This window comes from Dreissena polymorpha, chromosome 9 (genome assembly GCF_020536995.1).
Source record: "Dreissena polymorpha isolate Duluth1 chromosome 9, UMN_Dpol_1.0, whole genome shotgun sequence".
Lineage (NCBI taxonomy): Eukaryota > Metazoa > Mollusca > Bivalvia > Myida > Dreissenidae > Dreissena > Dreissena polymorpha.
In genome coordinates, this window is record NC_068363.1 from 73,942,785 (window position 1) to 73,961,032 (window position 18,248).

General features: G+C 39.1%; 1 protein-coding gene and 1 non-coding gene across 6 annotated transcripts; one reads left to right on the forward strand and one right to left on the reverse strand.

Annotated features, from left to right (window-relative positions):
- Positions 1 to 427: 427 nt before the first annotated feature.
- On the reverse strand, positions 428 to 17,032 carry LOC127843819 (uncharacterized). Of its 5 annotated transcripts, XM_052373654.1 has the most exons (4): positions 16,202 to 16,359; positions 12,741 to 12,849; positions 7,188 to 7,437; positions 428 to 5,997 (listed from the first exon to the last, which is right to left on the reverse strand). In XM_052373654.1, the coding sequence occupies exon 4, from the start codon at positions 5,916 to 5,918 to the stop codon at positions 3,738 to 3,740; it is 2,181 nt and encodes a 726-aa protein (XP_052229614.1). In that variant the 5' UTR covers positions 5,919 to 5,997; positions 7,188 to 7,437; positions 12,741 to 12,849; positions 16,202 to 16,359; the 3' UTR covers positions 428 to 3,737. The 5 variants fall into 5 exon arrangements, with proteins under 5 accessions (XP_052229614.1, XP_052229615.1, XP_052229617.1 ...); XM_052373655.1 differs by lacking the exons at positions 12,741 to 12,849; positions 16,202 to 16,359 and adding an exon at positions 16,914 to 17,032; XM_052373657.1 differs by lacking the exon at positions 12,741 to 12,849 and having other exon boundaries at positions 428 to 5,745.
- LOC127846802 (5.8S ribosomal RNA) lies at positions 10,185 to 10,338 on the forward strand. The gene has a single exon (XR_008033683.1). It is a non-coding gene; the product is annotated as a 5.8S ribosomal RNA (ribosomal RNA).
- Positions 17,033 to 18,248: the final 1,216 nt, after the last annotated feature.

The following is an 18,248-nucleotide window of genomic DNA, read 5'->3' on the forward strand; positions in this document are numbered from 1 at the left end:
CGACTTTCTATAAATCATTTTGCATTTTCGAATATATAGGAAAATCCATAATCATTTAACAACGTGTTTAAATTCGATACCCAATTTTTATACCCTTTATCACAATCATTTATTTCCTGGTTATACACAGTTTTTATGATAATATTTTCAATATTACAACTTTAAGCCAATATTTTACAATACGAACATGTCTATTTACATACTGTGTGTGTCTACCTAATTCACCATACACCGTTGCATTACATGTATTGCTTTTAACATTTAACAACCTTTTACAATTTTTTTAGTGAATGCGTTCAATATCTTTGAATTTATTAAAACTCCATATCTCTGATGCATAATTTAAAATAGAGCCAACAAAGGCATCAAACAATTGACACAATATTTAGGTTTAAGATCATACTGTTTACATTTATAAAGCAAGTATTCATATTTAAAATTATCGACGACTTCTATAGTTTCCCCATTATATATGTCCATATCTCATCTCGGCGAATTCTACCCCTTTTCCGGAAAACCATTATTTTTGTATTGCTAGTATTAACATTAAGTCCCCATGAGTTACAATAAAGGTAAAGGTTGTCTAAATGAGATCGTATTTCTTCTGGTGGTTTACCCAAAATCGCCATACCGTCTGCAAAAAACATTTACATTAAAATTATTCTTCTATATTTCAATCAGAATGAACACTATCTTGTAAAAATGTTCTAAGTCCTTAACAAACAATGAAAATAGAATAAGAGGCATTACTTTCCCTTGTCGTAAACCAACGTCGTAGCTTAAGTATTCAGAGTATGTCGAACATGCTTTTACATATGACTTTCCATTTTCATACATATTTTTAATTATTCGTAATATTTTGCCTTGTATACCGGATTTGTACATTTTAAGCCATAATGCATTGCGATATATGCTATCAAAACATTTAAGCATATCAACGTAAACAACATACAGACGCTTATTTTCATTTGAAAAATGTTGTACAACTGACATAAGAATATATATGGCATCAACGGTTGAACATCCTTTTCTAAATCCGAATTGTGCATCCGAGATTTAAGCATTATTTTCGCAAAATGATTCAATGCGCTTGTTTAAAATAGTTGTAAATAGCTTAGAAAAACAGCTAACAAGGGTTATTCCTCTATAATTATTCACATAGTCCTCGGGGCCTTTTTTATGCAATGGTATAATATTACCCTCTGTATTTTGTTCAGGAAAATAGTCCAAGATTGAAATACTATTAAAAACATCACACACATGACTGGATAAGATATCAATACACTCAATAAAGAATTCGTTTAAAATACAGTCACCACCAGACGCTTTATTACGTTTCAAGTGTTTTATGCATTTAAGACCTCATGTATGTTATCTTTTAGCTGGTCTTTAAAATAAATAACAATTCCACCGCTGCATCGCCGTGCATTCCTGTGTTGAAATTTTCTAAAAAAGTTAAAAGATTGGTTGCCATTGATTTTAATGTTACTTGAAGCTTTGGTCCATGATTCAAACAAGAAACATATATCGGAAGAACATAACATATTAACAAACTCAGCACTAGATTTTTTACATTCAGTCAGTCCATGTACATTCCATGATAGTATGGATATCTCACTGCCTTCGTGCCCCTACGCCCGCACCGCGTTTCAGTCAATTTTAAGGGTATCGAATATCAGGTACGCTCGCTTACCCTGTCGGATTGCCTCTGTCATCTTAGACATAATTTACGCCGTTTTTCGATGACGTCCTATGGAAATTGTTCGAATACACGGTGCACAGTCCCATCTATTCCTTCCAGCACTTCCTAACGCTCTATCTGTCCTTAAAATAGGTAAATTTCGCTACAATGTTTGTAATCCTGCCAGAAATTGGTGAATCCGGTGAACAGTGCACCCTTTCGAATCGTATGGAATCTGCAACATCACGAACTATCTTACAGGCGTCATGAAGATGCTGGCGAAGCTTCCGCTCCGTCGTTTCCGGTGGCTCTCTTCCTGTAGAATTGACCTCTGCTATTCCTGTGAATATTAAATTGTTACGCATAAATTGCGATTGGAGGTATGTCAAGTTGTTACGCAGGGTATCCCTCTCCTTCTCCAGCTCCTGTACCCGCTCCGACAACTGCGCAGAGTGAAAGTCCGCCGCGTCCACCTTGTCCTCGAGACGCGTTACGCGCTCATCAACTTTCCCGACTCTATCTTCTAGAGCAACACATAGTTTATTTATATCTTTTTCCAAGTTACACATTTTCTTCTCGATGGAATCTATGCCGCCAATTTTCTTTTTTACAGACTCAATACGATCACTAACATGTTTTATGAGTTTCATTAAGTTCCGTATTGTTGGTTCCGCATTACTTTCCGCCATTTCAGCACTGATAACTGTTCGAATACACTACTATATTAATTATCTTCACCATAAAGCACAAAGTTAGTCCACTGCAAATTTCGCCTACCGATAAACAATATATTCTATAAATGCACTCATAATGTGCATCATCTACTTCACTTCGAAATTAGTATTTGCCCGATTTTGTTTCAGTAAACAAAAATGATCATCTCAATTTGTATGACCATATATGTTTTAGGAAGGGAAACTAACACATGTCATCCCAAGCCGACACATACTATAGAAACATTTGTCTGCACAATGTATCGAATAGATGAAAAATAATATAATGATATCGCTAATTATAACATGGCTTTAACAAAATGTAATACACTTATGATTGTTTAGACATTGTATCATTCTTCCGCGGACTATACCTTTGTGTTTGCAGATATGGTTTGTAATCAGTGAATAGTAAAGAGATTAGACAAAAGCAGTGACATCGCATACACTGTATCTATATGAAGCTGGATGCTTTAATTTTGTGTTTACTTTCTTTCATATTTTCATGATATGAAAAGTTATAACACCGAAACAAAAACACTACACTCGTTATATATTAAAACAAAAAAAAGCCATCAATGTTTATAATTCTTTTTCACAACATAAAAAAAAATGTCCTGTACAAATCCAACAGTCATTTCACGACAAGTTCTATAACGTAAGAAGTAATCACTCAATATTCACATATTGTATTATTTTTGAATTGTAAAAAAACGGATATCAATAATAACACACATACATTCACATTAAAACATATCAAAAGGCATACATGAATAACAATAAATAACGATACATTTATACTAATAAACTATATGTTCAATCATGTAGTTAGCAAAGAATTCTACATGCTATCAAGTTGTTTAAAACTATCACCTTAATTTAACTGCATCAAAAATAACAACTATTTTCCTCGAGCAAATAACTAAAATGAAAAACTACTTAACGTTTATTAACAATGTTACTACACACATTTTAAACGTTATAGTCTGTCTTAACTGGGCTGAATATGAAAGAGAAAAAAAGAAAAATTAAGTACACGAAAGTTATCAGTGCAACAATATGCGTTAAATGTAATGCAGAATGCGATTCACCTAACTAAAGTATTCAAGTGTAGAAAAACTTACGTTTCAGTATACAAAAGTACAAACGAGTTTAACGCAGAAACAAATACTAGAACGTAATGCGATCTTCCGTAGTTGTCTTTCTCATACGGTTTTGTCTAACCCTGAAATGTTTTTAATAGTACAATATTATATTTATTTCTTAACTAAGCGAAGCAATATATGTAAAGTACCTTTTGAACAAAACGTGATTGCAATTATTGCGATCAATAATTAAATTGATTAACACAATGTACTGTACACAACCTGTCCAAATAATCGAAACAGATGCCAGTAAGCTGCATTTTCGGGTGACTGTATTGCAACTGATAATCTGTATACTGTCCATGCAACTGGTAAACAGTTTTCTAATTCAACAACATAACCTAACATGTTTAGTGCTGTATCTAAATAGTCGCTCGTTCTATTTTGTAATTCGCCCATGCAGTATTCAAAAAGCTTTGTCAATGCAAGGCGCTTTTTGTCTTTATTTTTTGACGAAATATATTGCAAATAGAAGAGGAATGGTTTGACATCTGATTTAAACACATGATTTATATAACGATTACCTACTTTTAAATCATCACATTTGATTTCATCGTCTGTGAAGGCCCTAAAATGTTCGTATATCAGATGTCCTGGAACACAATTTATTTCATTTCTAACAAACACGAGAGGAACGATAAAATGTGCTGCATATTCCATTAATATATCTGTCGATGTACATGTGTTTGATCCTTGATGTGATTTAGGTCTGACATAGATGCTTTGTTTGGATAATTCTGTAAGTTGAATCATACCTGGTGTAATCATATTTTCGATTGTTTCCAGTAATTCACAAGAACGTTCAAACTTACGTGCGGATACTAGCATTGACGCATATCTTAAATGATTCGAGATGTTGTTTGATCTAAGAGATGTTTCGTACATGTCGATAATGTCACTAGTCACCTCCCTTCCATTTGCTATACAATCAGATGCTTCCTGTGATGCTAAATTGATGCACATATTGTGAAACATAAATTCAAACTCATTCTTGAATTCATGGTCAGTTGCCATCGCTGACTTAATTGCCAAAGCCTCCATTTTTAAATCGTTGTGAGTGCGCAAGATTGGCTCGTCATAATCAAGACGTAATTTGTGTATCATCGGTTTGATTATTTCAAAACGAATTTCTGAGCCAGACAGTATATTGTCATTTCTTAAACCTGTGGAACTCGCAGATATTCTCCAACCTACGTCATCCATAGTTAACATTCGAAGACAACGTAGCTTAGAATTAATCATCTCTGTAACATTTTCTTTAACAACCTGGACGTCTTTCGCCGTAAGTTTTCCTTCAAACAAATTGACAGAGGCGATGGTGTAATGTGGACAGTAGCCTCTTTTTAAGAAACGCCTGAGTGTGTTGAGGCAGTAGATTACACACTGCACGAGATTGTTATCTCTCCATATGTCTTCTGGAAATTGCTCAATTGTAAACAAAAGAGCCGTTTTCATGTGAAAAGTACTCAAGCGTTCATTGATCAGTGGTTGCAGAAACTCTTTTCGAATCATTTTTGTTAAAACGTACGCCTTCATCTGTACGATGTTAAGGTCGAACATGAGTAAACGCTCAATCATGTTAGTGGACACTCGAAAATGCGAATCAACGTACGTATTTTGGAATTGTATTTTAATGAAGCTACATCGATGTCCATCATCGTAACTAAATGTATGCTTTTGAACTCCGGAATGCACCATATAAACTTCACATTGTTCTGCCTTTAAAAGCGTTCCTTTTTTGGGCCAGTGGCCCGGCCTTGGTCTCGTAAACAAAACCTTACAATTATCCGGCAAAGTAAGACATCGTACTGCGCAGACGTTATCGCTGTTAAAGTACGTGAATGCAGGTCCATGTTGTTGAACTCTCGTCAAATTCAAGTTGTCCCAAGATATAACAAACATGTTGAAATAAAACTTGGAATTAAACAACAATCGACCTTGTTCATCGAATATAAATCTATTCTTTTCAATGCTTTCTGTGTTATATATTAAGTCCCTACTCATAGGAAGATATTTGTTGTTTTGCAATCGTACAACGAGCTGTAGGCAGCAGCATTGTGGTAAAGACATTGGTCCTTTTATCACTAAGTAATTTTTTTTTGAATCCTGACAGTCCGACAAGTGTACACATGCCACGTCATTTTCAGAATAGGTAAGTGTGTCGGTGTCTGACATCATACCAAACGTCGTAGAGCCCTCGCTTTGACTACCAAAAATGAAAACCTTGAAAGGAAATTTGGAATTAAAACATACAGATATATATCTTTCCGTTAGAAGACTGAAATGACGTCTCAAAGAAACCATTTCTTCATTCACTCCAATATCGTCCATTATCTGCGCTAGGTCTATAGACAATAGTTTAAAATCTTCAGTCTCCATTCGCAGTTTGTTTGACTTAATATGACCTATATGGTAGTTGTTATTTTGTTTTTCATTTCGTGAGCATTTTGGATATAATCTGAAATAAAAGGGAAATAGAACATTACAAATATTCATAAACATTTTCTATTCCGCCTTGAGAGGTTTATTGATCTAATGGTTTAGGGAGTGTATTATTTTCTTAACATGTTAATTTATTATCAGTGTAACAAGCTACAACTGACTGAATAAGCGACGAACTTGCATTTATTAAAACGATGGCAACAAATAAACGAATGATTGGATATTCGACTACTTTTAAATATTCGAATATTCTTTTGCTATTCAAATACTTGTTTCTTCGCGTATTTTGGCTCATTTCAAGACGAATTGATAATGGAAGGTTTTTGTACTCAATCTGTGCCCGGCGTCCATCGTCTTGCGTCGTGTGTCGTGCGGTATCAATAGTTCACTCACTACCATTTTAGATACCATATTTGTCATCTTATCTTGAAAACACTTTTTCAGAATCTTGAAAATATAAACCTAGTTCGAATCTTGGTAACATGCGTCCAACAACGAGGTCACCAGTCAAATTTTAAAAACCTTACTACTCGAGAAGCATTATATATTACTCAGTTATAATGACACTGTATCAGAATGATTTATTGTGTAATGATAAGGATTATTTAGAATCTCGTTTACGTTCGTCTTAAACCATGGTCACCATTTCGTATCTTAGACAAACAAAGTATATTACGGAATCATGTTTAATGTTTGTAACCACTCTAAATGCCTCATGTATGACTAAATCTTAATGAAGATTAATCAGAATGTTAATTTGACAATTTTAAGCCTGAGTTTCTAGGTTAAATATTATTAAAAAAAACACATGTATCAGTCATTCCTAATGATTATTTGTATAGAATGTTTAGTTTGATTAGCCAAAGCATCAGTTAGAATCTGGATTACATGCGCCAAATAGTTGGTCACCAGGTCAACGCTTAGACAAATTTGCTTTAGCAGCAATATGTAACTCAATCTAAAACTTGCTAAGACTGTTTATCTTTACAATATATTAGCCAAGTTTGAATCTGGGTCATTTTAGTGAAACAGCTGGGTCAGCAGGTCAAATCTTTAGAAACAAATATATTTAAACACTAGAAGCCACATTTATGACAAAATCGGTATCAAACCTCAATATAATATTATAATTTACGAAATGAACGCAATGTTTGAAAAATGCTTCAGATAGTGTGCATATATAATGAACCTATTGCTCATCCTTACTTCTCAGAACGTCCAAAGATAGACGATGGTGCCCAGATCTATGACGGTGACAGTAGACCCCAACGAATGGTTGCTATGGGGCGCTTGTTGGCACACCTGATCACTTACTAAAGAGGATGCCCTGTTTCTTCCGATTGCTGTGCGCCGTGATCAGCAAATCTGTCCCTACTGGACCAGAGTATGGACCCGGCGGGAACAGATTCAAATGAACGCTCTTGTCGGGAGTGGCACCTCTATATAGAGCCGAAACCTGAAACACAAAAAAGGTACAGTTATTCGTCTGTACCACGGTTATGGAACTTATGGCTCGGATGGAGGATGCTCTAGACAAGGGATTGTAGCAGGCCAAAGATCTTATCCCTCCCTAGACAGACGGGTAATGAGATTGCGGTGTGGCAGCAAAATACGCAGCCCTGAAAACCTCGGAGATAGAGCCGAAAAACGAAAAAGGCCGGGAAAATACTGCCGGAGAGGTCTCGCCCTGTCCCGAAATCACTTACCACTCGGACAGGTACCCGAACGGTCGGTCGGACGAGGTTGACCATGCGCTTTTGTAACTTCGTCTCGACAATGCGTACCTTTTGAGGTGGTTTGGACACGTATCGGCCTGAAAACCTCGGCGCTAGAGCCGAAAAACGAAAAAGGCCGGGAAAATACTGCGGGAGAGGTCTCGCTCTGTCCCGAAATCACTTACCACTCGGACAGGTACCCGAACGGTCGGTCGGACGAGGTTGAGCAAGCGCTTTTGTTACTTCGTCTCGACAATACCCACCTTTTGAGGTGGTTCGGAGACGTATCGCCAAGAAAACCTCGGAGATAGAGCCGAAAAACGAAAAAGGCCGGGAAAATAGTACGAGGAGGTCTCGCCATGTCCCGAAATCACTTACCACTCGGACAGGTACTCGAACGGACGGTCGGACGAGGTTGACCAAGCGCTTTTGTAACTTTGTCTCGACAATACGCACCTTTTGAGGTGGTTTGGACACGTATCGGCCTGACGACCTCGGCGATAGAGCCGAACAACGAAAAAGGCCGAGAAAATACTGCGGGAGAGGTCTCGCTCTGTCCCGAAATCACTTGGAGACGTATCGCCTTGAAAACCTCGGAGATAGAGCCGAAAAACGAAAAAGGCCGGGAAAATAGTACGGGAGAGGTCTCGCCATGTCCCGAAATCACATACCACTCGGACAGGTGTCCGAACGAACGGTCGGACAGGATTGACCCCGGTATTGGTTTGTTCGTCACAACAATACACACCTTTTGAGGTGGTTTGGAGACGTATCGCCCTGAAAACCTCCGAGATAGAGCCGAACAACGAAAAAGGCCGGGGAAATAGAACGGGAGAGGTCTCGCCATGTCCCGAAATCTCCTACCACTCGGACAGGTACCCGAACGGACGGTCGGTCAGGGTTGATCCCGGGTATTGGTTTGTTCGTCTCGACAATACGCACCTTTTGAGGTGGTTCGGGGTCGGCCTCGACTTAAGGCCTCGGCGCTGGAGCCGATCAAAGATTTATTTAGAATGGAGCCGCTGGAGAGGAAAGCATTCCTATATATATGGGGAATTATTTTTTTTTGGACTTAGTCATTTTCATGGATTTTTTTCCACAGCGGTTCTATCGACTTGCCTACTTGCGCAGGGCATCACCCGATCGTCGGCCGGCCGCTTTCTCTCGGTTTTAGACCGCGGGAAGGGGTGGTGGTCCCCGAGACTAGACTGGTAGTAGGGGACAAGCGGTCTCGACTAGTGTCTCGACTGCCAGTACCCTCGATCGACGGACGGGTCTCGAGGTGTCGATTTCTCTCGTCGTTTTCCCGGCCTTTCTTGCGAAGTGGCCGCGTCTCGGCGACCAGTACGGGCCGGGGCAGGTGGTGGTAGGCATCGGTGCCTACTCGCCCAGGGCATCACCCGAACGTCGGGAAGCCGCTTTCTCTCGGTTTTAGACCGCGGGAACGAACGGGTGGTGGTCCCCGAGACTAGACTAGTAGTAGGGGACAAGCGGTCTCTACTAGTGTCTCGACTGCCAGTACCCTCGATCGACGGACGGGTCTCGATGTGTCGATTTCTCTCGCGGTTTTCCCGGCCTTTCTTGCGAAGTGGCCGCGTCTCGGCGACCCGTACGGGCCGGGGCAGGTGGTGGTAGGCATCGATGCCGACTAGAACGCAGTGTCCCGCCGTAGTGGTCGCCGAGACACGGCGGCGGCTTGGCCGTACAAAAATACGGGGAAAACCTCGGAAGAAGTCGACAACTCGACGCGTCCCCTAAAAAAATACGGACGATAGAACCGCTAATCGGCGAAAACCCGTTTAGAATGGGACCGATGGAGAGGAAGTCATTCCTATATATATGGGGAAAAATAATTTTGGAATAACTATATACGAGCCTACTCACCCAGTCCCCAGTCCAGAGGCAAGCGGGACACCCCATTAGTAGGCATACAGGCTATACGGACAGGCCCGTGGCTAGCGAGGCAGCCGTACTTACCAGGCCCAGGCCCTTGAAGAAGTAATAGAGTTGCTCGCAGCACAAAACCACGGGCTTTTAGAGTGAGAGCGCGGACCCATCTATTCCGGGGGTCTGCTGCGACGAAGCTAATAGCCGAAAAGTCGAGCATGCGGGCGATGCACTGGCTGCCGCTCGTAACACAAGCCCACGTTGATGGCGGCGGCGTGTCCGACGAGCTGGAACGCCGGGGCGAAATGCGAACGGACGCGGAATTCGCCTTAGCGTCCGGCCTGTGGGGTACCTAGGGGGCTCGCAACCCCGATTTAGCTCGAAGCGGGATCACTTGCTCGGTGTCCTGCGAGGTTCAAAGAGTGGCGACTAGCTCGCTGCCGCCCCGATCGTTGTTTCACACCACACGGTCTTGACTACTAAGTGTCTAGTCAAACTTGAGCGCAATTCTTCGCTCGCCCTGCACGGCGTCGAAGCGCGGGCCTCTGGCTGCCTATCAACGGCGGCAACGAGTCGACCCGTCAAAGTGCAAGAGAAAAAAAAATCTATGCGGTTGATCACTCGGCTCTTGCGTCGATAAAGAGCGCAGCCAGCTGCGTGAATTAATGTGAATTGCAGGACACATTGAACATCGACATCTTGAACGCACATTGCGGTCCCGGCTATCTGCCGGGGCCTCGCCTGTCCGAGGGTCGGCTAAACGTACTCCCGTGCTGCTATTATCGGAGTAGTCCCATCTCCGCATAAGCCGCCGGGCTCTAACGCGTCGCACTGGCCCCGTAAAAACGGGCCGGTCCGTCCGTCTCGAGACCATATGCGTGGCGGTCTCGGCGCTAGCGTGCATTCGCGTGCGAAGCGGCGTGACGACAGGGATAGATCGAGCTATCTTGTCTCGCGCAGCCGAAAGGCGACCTTCTCACCGTACGCTGCCCGGCCACAAAAACGAACGCTATAACCGACCTCGGATCAGACGAGATTACCCGCTGAACTTAAGCATATCAGTAAGCGGAGGAAAATAAATTAACGAGGATTCCCTCAGTAACGGCGAGTGAAGCGGGAAGAGCCCAGCACCGAATCCCCGGCTCAAACGGGCCGCGGGAAATGTGGTGAATACGGGGCCGATTGGCGTCTCCGACCGGTCTTCGAGTCCTCCTGATCGTGGCCTTGCCCATAGCGGGTGTCAGGCCCATGGCGGGACTCGGTCGGGGCGCCTTCGAGCCGCCTCGGAGTCGGGTTGTTTGGGAATGCAGCCCTAAGCGGGTGGTAAACTCCATCTAAGGCTAAATACTGGCACGAGTCCGATAGCGGACAAGTACCGCGAGGGAAAGTTGAAAAGAACTTTGAAGAGAGAGTTCAAGGGTACATGAAACCGCATAGAGTCAAACCGGTGGATCCGCAGAGTCCGCGCAGGGAATTCAGCCCGGCAGGCGGGCGCGCGTGGCGGCCGAGATTCGTCTCGGAGTTGGCCGTCTCGCTGCGTCTCGCAGGCAGGGTGCACTTTCCCCGGCTAGCGGAGAGCTACGACCGGTTCGGTGGCGGTCAGGAGCCCGGAGGGGAGGTAGCTGCGCGGAGCAATCCGTGCAGAACTTACAGCCCTCTGAGGTGGACCCGTCGCTGGACCGAGGATGCCGCCGCGGCCACACGCCAAGGGTCGTCCGGGCGCGTTCGACTTTGGCCAGGCTGCTCGCAGCGAGTCGACACCGCGTGCTCGTGACGGATTCGCGCGCGTGGGTCGCTCAGGGTCAGTGACGAATCGGTCGGCAACCCACCAGACCCGTCTTGAAACACGGACCAAGGAGTCTAGCATGTGCGCGAGTCACGGGGTCTCACGAAACCCAAGGGCGCAATGAAAGTAAAGGCCGCCTCCGGCTGGCCCAGGCAAGATTCCGAGCCGAAAGGCGAGGGCGCACTGCCGGCCCGTCTCGCTGGCATCGACCACGAGGCGGAGCAAGAGTGTACACGCTGGGAGACGAAAGATGGTGAACTATGCCCGACGAAGTCAGGGGAAACTCTGATGGAGGTCCGTAGCGATTCTGGCGTGCAAATCGATCGTCAAACTTGGGTATAGTGGCGAAAGACTAATCGAACCATTTAGTAGCTGGTTCCCTCCGAAGTTTCCCTCAGGATAGCTGGCGCCGATCCGGTAGTTTTATCCGATAAAGCGAATGATTAGAGGCCTTGGGGACTTCTAGACCTCAACCTATTCTCATACTTTCAATGGGTAAGAAGCGCGGCTCGCTCGATATGGAGTCGTCGCATAATAGAATACCTGGTGCCAAGTGGGCCACTTTTGGTTAGCAGAACTGGCGCTGTGGGATGAACCGAACGCCGGGTTAAGGCGCTCGATGCTGACGCTCATCAGAGACCATAAAAGGTGTTGGTTGATACAGACAGCAGGACGGTGGCCATGGAAGTCGGAATCCGCTAAGGAGTGTGTAACAACTCACCTTCCGAATCAACTAGCCCTGAAAATGGATGGCGCTGAAGCGTCGAGCCTATACCCGGCCGTCGCCGCAATACGAGCCCCCAGGGAGCCATGCGGCGACGAGTATATATATAGTCGTATTTTCATTTACGCAATTCATACGTCATGAATTAGGATAGTCGCCATGGTGAAAAGCCAAACATAAAAGATCGCTTTGGTATTGATTAAGATTTAATTAGAGGCGTAGCGCGGCCTTATTCAGTGTTATATTAAAATATTATAAACTAAGCTGAGGGCTAAAAATGCGGTACTATAGCAATGTTCATTTTTTGCCGATTTCAGTATGACACTTTATGATAGATTTTTTTAACTCTGTTGCAAATAAACATAAATTTGCATTATTCTTAATATGTGCATATGTTCGAGATAATCGAAATCAGAAGAGAATATCATTTAGCAGCAAAATATAAAGAAATGAACAGATCGATTATAATAACTTCTTTAAAAAAAGTAAGTTATTCATAAAGAATAATCATAACATACATTTAACGATTATTATGGATCTGTCGGTTTTATAAAAGTATTTAGATAAACATTAATCTTACAATTGTTTATTTATATACATTTAATTTGGTTTGTGTAAATTACAAAATATACAATTGTATTACGTACCTTAATACGCCAACACACTGACTGTCTGGCCTTTATGTTACAGACTTGAGTAGCAAAGACAGACGCTTTTACAATCCTCATTTGTTTGATTAAACTCTCGACATTTTGTCTGTGTCAACATAAACAAGATCAAGTTTATACATGCGAAGCTTGGAATCATGGTGCCGAGCATGATAAACTTGTTCTGTATCCCAAACTCACATAATATTCTATTTATCCTATTATTTGTTCTCTTTTTCCATTAATAATTATCAAATATCGCATATTTAGACGTTTTTGTTCTTCCGTTGTTGACAAAAACAGATTTTCACATTGTTGGAAAAACCCACAAATGATCTAAAAATAGCGATATTATAAATCTAAAGTGTATACGATCGTTGTCATCCGATCGCTTTTCATCTGGTAATAGGAAAATAGTTGTAATGCTCTTTCTTACATTTTAATCATGTGTATAGAGTTATCATTTGAGAGACTTTTTCTATACCAGCATTAGTATTTTACTTGCTTTACATAAATTAAGTGTATAAAAACATGCGTTAATGTTCTTAAATGTATGATTATGTATCATTCTGTATGTACATGTAAATGCTGTATTTTGTGCCGGTGGCCTATATTACCTACTGAACATGTCTATGTCTCTGTAAATGTATGATCAACACGTATCCCTATGCAGCTTATTAATTTAAAATTTCAAATTGATTAAACTCAATGAAGTATTTAAAACAATAGGTTTTAAACTGTTACTTGAAAGATCAACATTTTAAAATAATATAAGATGCTTAACAGTTTTTGATTACAAACCATCAATACATGTGTGATCATTCGTTGAAATGACGTCAATCGTTACTCGATAAATTGAATGAGGTGACTATGTATCCATTTCACCATATTGTAGTTCATGTATTGCATGCTAAAAAACAATAAATATACCTTACAGTTGCATTTTAAAACTTACACGTATTATCTGCTTTAAGATATACAATTAAAAGAACGCACAATTTAACGGTTTAACTAGTACCGTTTTATAAACAAATATGTGATATAATTATTATATAATTTATTATAAAATACCAAGTAAGCATAGTTTACGCCGAGTATGTATTTAATGAACGCTCGTTATGTTAACCTCATTAAACATGTACTTAATTACAATTAAATCTGGCAATGCCATGAACTTAATTCGGACGCCTCAAATTTGGAACGGATTCGATTTAGATGTATAGTATTGGATTGGTATCTGGATTGCATGTGTGAATGAGATCGATTTGAAGTTATTGTTTTTTTATACAAGCAATAATTTAAAAGGGCTTTGATAAGGACTATGAGAGGTCCATGAAAAGGGCTATTTTTACTGCTTAATCAGTACAAAAATCATCGGATATTTAGTGAACGGATGCATTGAGACGCACGTTTATCAACATGTTCAAACACATTAAATTGTGAGTGGTATGTGCTCAAGGTTAGGCAATAGCGAACAACTGCAGGTACTTCCGCTTCTAATGTTTATAGAACCATGTTTTTAAAAGTATAAATGTACGTGAGAAGATAAGTCAGAGCATAGAGTCTTGAAGATGACATACATTTCGCAAATAAAAAAGAACGTTAAATGAACACAATCAACCTTGTTTAATGTAAACTAACTGCATCTAAATTGTCCAAAATGTACATTCAATTTTTGTTTCAACTCTTTACCACGTATAACACGCTTTACAGACGCTAAACAGGATTGTTCGTTTCGTATTGTTGAAATGGAGTGCCGTGTAATGGTCTCCTTCCATTACATAGCAGCGACCAAGCAAAATCACTGCAGTTTTACCATGATAGTTGTTGATCATTTTGCCTTGATCAAATTAATAAGACTCAAGAAAATTCATTTACAGTATGTTCGTCATTTCGACACTTATCCATAATGTTGTAGTCTAGTAAAAAATATAATTATTTATAATTATTATATTTATTAATGAATAACACATAATGTTCATCTGTAAAAGCTGATTTACATCTAAAACGATTTAAAGACATTGATTTGCTAGCGCTTACAACTCTCTACTGAACAACCATTTCAATTGTCTACATGACAAGCATTGTTAGAAGAACAAGGTTAAGATTGTTCGATGCGAAACAATGAAATGTCTAATGAGAAAAGCAAAATAAACTGATACATACTAGGGAAAAACTCTCGAAACAGAGTTACGCAGTTTGTTTTCATTGCTACAAACATGGCAAGTGTATACATGTACAATGTATACCGCTGACTTTTTGTGCGAACGATGAAATATTAAACTTAGCAAACTGACTGGTAACTAAGCAAAGTATTTACCTTAAAAATACTATCATGTTTTATGTTTACCGGTTTCATAAAGGAGACTTATTGTCATGCGCTTAACCGCTTATAAGACGCCGATAACAGCAACGCTTTATCTTCCTTGAAAAAAGTAAAATCGTTTATATCGCTTTACACGCATGTACATGCTATAACGCTGTCTTTTTAAATGAACATTTATGATACAAGATGGAAGTTCATTTATTTAAGCTCAGTTCATGCATACCATGACAGTAGGAGCACAAGTGACACAAAATGCATTTGGTAGAAGGGGCCACATATTATACAGCAAACTTCTTTTGTTAATTTAAAGCACGTTATCTATATGTGATATTTTGTTCGGAGTTTTTTTTAGCTAAGATTATGTTCATTTAACAGCGGAAGGCGTTTTCTCTCTATTGTGTAGAACATTATAGTTTTACAATGAAAACTTGCGATAGACTCCTCGTAGTAGTCCTTTGTAAAATGTTTTGAGTATTCACCCGGTTTCAATTTATGATGTTGTGTAAGCATTGAAATAAGAGATCAGTACTCATAGACATAGAAAACAAAACTAGTCAGTTTACACTTGAAGCTCTATCAAAGTCGATTTCTCGACTGATATCAAATTTTATAATTACTGATGATAATTAAGAAACATTATTCGATGAATCTTTGTTTATCGATCAACGATGTGGGAATCTGATCAATGAGTTAGAATTAAACCAAGAGCGCTTTAGCACGACTTTTTTTCAGAGACTTTTTCATTGTATGGCGAAAAATAATTTTCATTTTTTTAAATATATTTTAAAAAAGAAAGAATTTAACTAGTATGTTAAAACAATCAAAATAACACTCATGAATGAGTTATAAAAATGTTAAAAGCATATGTTCGTTTATCGATTATCATCAATCGATAGTAATAAAACTATTAAGCGTTTGTTATGTTTTTTTCATCGATAATTTGCATAAGTATCATTGAGTGTTTATGTCGAAATCCCCACTGGTCTAGTGGTAGAACTTTAGCTTTTGCTCCTTAAGGTCCCTGGCACATGTTATACACGGTTTTATATACTAAAATGCAACTAATCGCACAATTGTTTCATTTCATACATATGTTTTTCGTGTAAATTAAAACTTAAACAATTGTATAACATACCTTTATACGCTAACACTGACTGTATGATCTTTATTTAACAGCCTTTACATGTAATAGTAAAGACAGACGCTTATACAATCCGAAATTGTTTGATTAAACTCTCGACATTTTTTCTATGTCAAAATAAATTCGCAACCGTCCCAATACCTGTGCGTTGTATTATCTATGATAGGATCAAAGTTCACTAGAACAAGGAAGTGACTGATAAAGTTCAAATTCGTACAAGATAACCGCTTACATTTTTCGTCCTCCAAGTATTAGAGCTGTCCACTTTTGTTATAATCATTGATAAAACCGTGATACTGTACACATAAAGTTTTACGAGTTACGTATTCTTCCGAAGTTCATTATGTAAATGTATTGACAACACGTTTCCCTATGCGGCTTATATTTTTACGAGTTACGTATTCGACACAAGTTTTTTTCGGTAAATTGCATGTACTTAAATAATGCCAATGCGGTTTATTAATTTTAAAATGTGAATCGAATCAATGAGGTCTTTCAAAACAATTGGTATCAAACGTTTACTTCAGAGGTAAACATTTAAAATAACATAGGAGGCCTAACCGTTTTTCGTTACTATGCATCAATACTTGTGCGATCATTCGTAGCAATGTCGTCTATCGTTACTCGACAAATTGAAAGGTGTCTATATATCCGATTTTACCATATTTGAGTTAATGTATCGTATGATAAAACATAATAAATTTACCTTACAGCTGCATTTTAAAAGTGACACATATGAAAATCATCTGTAATGTAGTGAACGGCTGCATTGAGACGCACGTTTATTAAGGTGTTTTAACCCTCCACTTTTGAAGAGTGTCATTTGTCAATGATACACACTAGATAACAACTGCGGTTACTTTATCGCTTTTTATTTCTTATAGAACCATGACTTTAAGAGTATAAATGTACGTGAGAAGATAATCGAGCATAGAGCCCTTTAACATGGCCTTCATTTCGCAGTTGAAAAAGAACGTTAACTGAACAAGATAAATCTTGTGTTATGTTAACAAACTTAATCTAAATTTCCACACTGTACATTCAATTCTTAGTTTCATACTCTTAACCACTTATAAAACGCTTAACACGTCTTACGAGACTCTACGTAGAGTTGTTTGTGTCGGATTGTGTTGCTTTTATATTATTTTTTTATATTTTTATTTATTAAAAAAAATGTAGTGTAGCAATGGAACGCCCTTAAATGGTATCTAGCAGATATATATATATATGTCAGAATTTGTTTTGTCAGAATGTTGAATGTTGTTTTATGACAAATTGATTGATATATACATAATGTTGATGTAGGTGATTTTTCTGTGTCAAGAAATACCTACCTTGTATATATATATATATAGGTAGGTATTTCTTGACACAGGAAAATCACCTACATCAACATGTTAAGCCATTAAGTGCCTAAATGGCGGTCGAGTTACGTAAACTATGAACAATTATGTTGGGAAAGGTTGCCTCGTGACGAAAAATGACCACCAACGGCTACTTGTATAAATATAAATAAATATATATATATATATATATATATATATATATATATATATATATATATATATATATAAATATATATATATATATATATATATATATATATATATATATATATATATATATAAGAATCATTGTTTACATTTACAACGGTTCCCGGCCCGTAAGCAAGGCATTGGTTCCTGGCTAAGACGAAAAATAATTTTGTCGCTTCCACAGCGTATAGATTACAGACTTTACAACTGTGCAAATGTCAACTTGTAACATTGCAAGATGTAGAAATACGCGATGACTAATCTAGACGTGTTTATATGCTAACAGTGGAAATCGACAGTTCGTTAAAGTTACCGTTGCAAATTTATATACTTTAGCATTCATCTTTGTAAAGAAGCGTTAGAGTTGTGAATGTGTGTTCTGTATGCGATTTAAAAATAAAAGTTAATGTATATTTTACATTTTGAACTTTAATTTTTTATTCATAGAACAGTTTTAATTTGACAATGCAAAAGATGAACATTTGAGATGTCTGCACCTTTAAAAT